The following is a 3,009-nucleotide window of genomic DNA, read 5'->3' as shown; positions in this document are numbered from 1 at the left end:
AATTAAGCAAGATGAAAATAAGGAGAACAAGCTCCTCCGTATACTTGTCACATATTCCTTCTCCATCTATGAAACAAAACATACCCAATTCATCGGTGCAGTAGCATTCGATGCACTAAAATGACCTACTAATTAATTTAATGATAAAGCTTAATGAAACTCCCAAATGATAAAGTTATAGTGATCGATACATAAGGGATAAATGTAACATGACTCTAAAAAATATTCTACAGAAGTCAAGGTGCCTCCATTATTTTCCAACGTACATTTACCCTTCAATTGAAATTATTTTCCACAAGAAAGTTGAAGAACCAAAATCAAATACGTACCTACATTCTCGTTGAACTTGGATATTTAGTGGAATGAAAGAAAAGAAGCAGGATAATGAGTTAATTCTATCCAATTGCTAGGTTGAGGCAACTTCAAGGTGATTACAGAATTGATTAGAATTTGAAAGGTTCCGAATTAACAAATGGTCAAGTTTGTTGTTCTTTGAAAGTTATGTCTTTGTCCCCAGCTCCCAACCGATCGAAAAATAATTCAGATCTATCATCATCGTCTAATAGTACTCATTTGTGACTTCTGAGCCGCAACAGCCCGTTGTGAACTTGTACGTGGTGGTCCTCGATCCCTCCCAGCACCACAAGAACTCTTTTCTCTTGTTTATTTTGGAATGTCGCGGTGGTGGAAAACGGCAGGAAATCCTCTGTCCCCAAATGAGATGGGGATAGGTGTCCCTCCTCACTGATTGGTTGATATAGATTAAAAAATTATTATCTTAAACTTTTGTTTAATTTTTTAATCTTTATATTCATTTTTTAATCCTTGTTAACCAATCAGAATGAAGGGACAGGGTGGGGATAGGGAAATGGGGACAGAAGATTTCGGTCCGTGGAAAACTGTTTTAAATGAACTTGTGCAAGACTGCATATGGATAAGATTTAGTTTTATCTATTATTATAGCAGCATTAACAAGCGGTTAAGAAAAAGACGCCAAAATTCTCTTTATTCTAAGTGGGCTCGATAATAGGAAGGACCCCCAAATCCCAACTTTTGTGTCAAATATGCAAATTAAAGGTCGTATCTGGAATAGCAAATGGAGACAACTATCTTAGGTTTCCAATCTATGGTAACCGGTTCGGGACTCAGATGTTAGTTGAGCTCCTGTTAAGGCCTGACTCGGGTAATCGGGGCAAACGGTCGATCATAAAGTTCCTGGGCCGGGGGGTCCTGGCTCCCCCCCCTCCCAAATACTCTTTGCTAAAAAAAAAAAATATCTTAGGTTTCCAATCTATGGTACGCTTCTTTAAAAACTGGATGTAGTTTTTAGAAAAAGTCGTGGATCATATTTTTATGATTCACTTAAAGCCTCAGAAATTTCAGAGCCTCAGAAACTTCAGATACAACTGTAGAATAGTTAATAGTATGCTTTTAGAGCTAGCTCAAAAGATTCATCCATAAATAAGATAATATAAGCTGGGATTCTCTAATTTGTGATAAGTTTTTGTAGAATAAATGCAGTGACACAAGTCACACAACCACTCCATCGAACATAGTCATAGATCGATCAATGTCTAACATCTTGCAGTTAATTACTATGCAAACTCATTCCTGCCATACTTTGAGAACTTTTGCACATGTATGATTCACATCAACAGTCTGCTAATATAATATGCTAGATGCATTTGTTAATCTACAATCCACATTAATAATAATTTCGTGCATATTTATTGATCGATGGAATTTATTTATCTGATAAAATTCTACATCATTTCTTATTTTCCTTATTTCGATCGTTAGTTTATAGGTAGCTATATATAGGACCATCTCTATTTGCCATACTTAGCCTTGTAATCAGCCCAGAGCTGATTAACGTTCTTTCCCAAAATATCAGCAAAGTAGTTAACACTATAACCAGTCTTCAACTTCTTGTTCAACTCTGCAACAAACCCAGCTTTCAAACTATTACAGTAATCCAAAAACCTAGCAGTAACATCATAACCCTGATCCCACCTATCCCCTTGACCTGGCTTAACCCAGTGACTCGGTGCATACCCAGCCTTCAACCTCACAAAGTCTGCAATTCCTTCAATCAACCCACCTGGGGCTTTACCATTGCCATTCCACTGCCATATGTGCGTCGATTCGTGGTAGAGCACACCCGTTATCTCCTTTTTCACGTCGCCTGAGAGAACATGGTATAAAACTATCGACGTTAGCAAAAGAAACAGAAATGCTCAGTGTTTGGAAATAATAAAATATATTTGTTTTCGAGTCCAGAATGAATGACACACTGAGAGCGTGTTTTCGTTTATACCGGAGTAGCCTGCTATGTAGCTGGCGCTAACATGAATCTGGTTGTTGCTAGTATACGCCACGCCGTCTATGTTGTCAATAAACAAGCTGACTTTGGATACGCTCTTTCTATCTGCTGCTGCGCTTTGCTGGGAGATCTTCCATATGAAATTGGCCGTGGAGATAAGGGTTCTCTTGCTGTAGTCTGCTCCGATGTCTCTGTTAAATCGGACAGCCCCGGCGCTTGATCCGGCGTTGTTTGTGACAGTGTAGTCGACTGCATGGGCGGCATGAAGGCCTGCAAGTGTTATGAGAAGGGAGAGGAGAAACACATTGTTTTGAGCCATGGTTGTAAAAAAGCTTTGTTTTTGCTTTTGGGTTCTGTACGAAATTCGCCAATTACTCCATGGTTTATATAGAGTGGGATCTACACGACTGTACCAGTTGGTGGGTAGGTATCATCATGACACATACTCAGATCAAACATTGAAAAAAGTGGGTGGGATATGAACTCCATTGGAAAAATTAAAGTTCTCCATGTTATATATAGATGAAACATGAACAAGTCAATAGTGTTTTGCGGCTTAGCTTATGTCGGTAGTATTGTCGATCCTGCACCATACTCAGATCATATGGTCTTTTAAGTTGTTCTTTATTCGATGGGCAAAATTTATGTAAAATTTATGGATGACACAAAGAGAGACTGCCAAACCA

General features: G+C 38.5%; 1 protein-coding gene across 1 annotated transcript; it reads right to left on the bottom strand.

The window, feature by feature from the left end:
* Window positions 1-1,705: 1,705 nt before the first annotated feature.
* Window positions 1,706-2,799, bottom strand: LOC133739990 (uncharacterized). Its single transcript, XM_062167817.1, has 2 exons — window positions 2,318-2,799; window positions 1,706-2,185 (listed from the first exon to the last, which is right to left on the bottom strand). The coding sequence occupies exons 1-2, from the start codon at window positions 2,640-2,642 to the stop codon at window positions 1,830-1,832; spliced, it is 681 nt and encodes a 226-aa protein (XP_062023801.1). The 5' UTR covers window positions 2,643-2,799; the 3' UTR covers window positions 1,706-1,829.
* Between the last annotated feature and the right edge of the window lie 210 nt (window positions 2,800-3,009).

The sequence above is a fragment of the Rosa rugosa genome, chromosome 3 (assembly GCF_958449725.1).
Source record: "Rosa rugosa chromosome 3, drRosRugo1.1, whole genome shotgun sequence".
Taxonomy (NCBI): domain Eukaryota; kingdom Viridiplantae; phylum Streptophyta; class Magnoliopsida; order Rosales; family Rosaceae; genus Rosa; species Rosa rugosa.
This window is presented reverse-complemented; position numbering and strand designations above follow the sequence as displayed.

What these genes read in the sequence shown, in the direction of transcription:
- LOC133739990 (XM_062167817.1), bottom strand. Translation starts at nt 2,642, where the DNA reads ATGGCTCAAAACAATGTGTTTCTCCTCTCCCTTCTCATAACACTTGCA. An exon ending in CTACATAGCAGGCTACTCCG is followed by an intron (nt 2,186 to 2,317) that starts GTATAAACGAAA and finishes ATGTTCTCTCAG; the next exon opens with GCGACGTGAAAAAGGAGATA.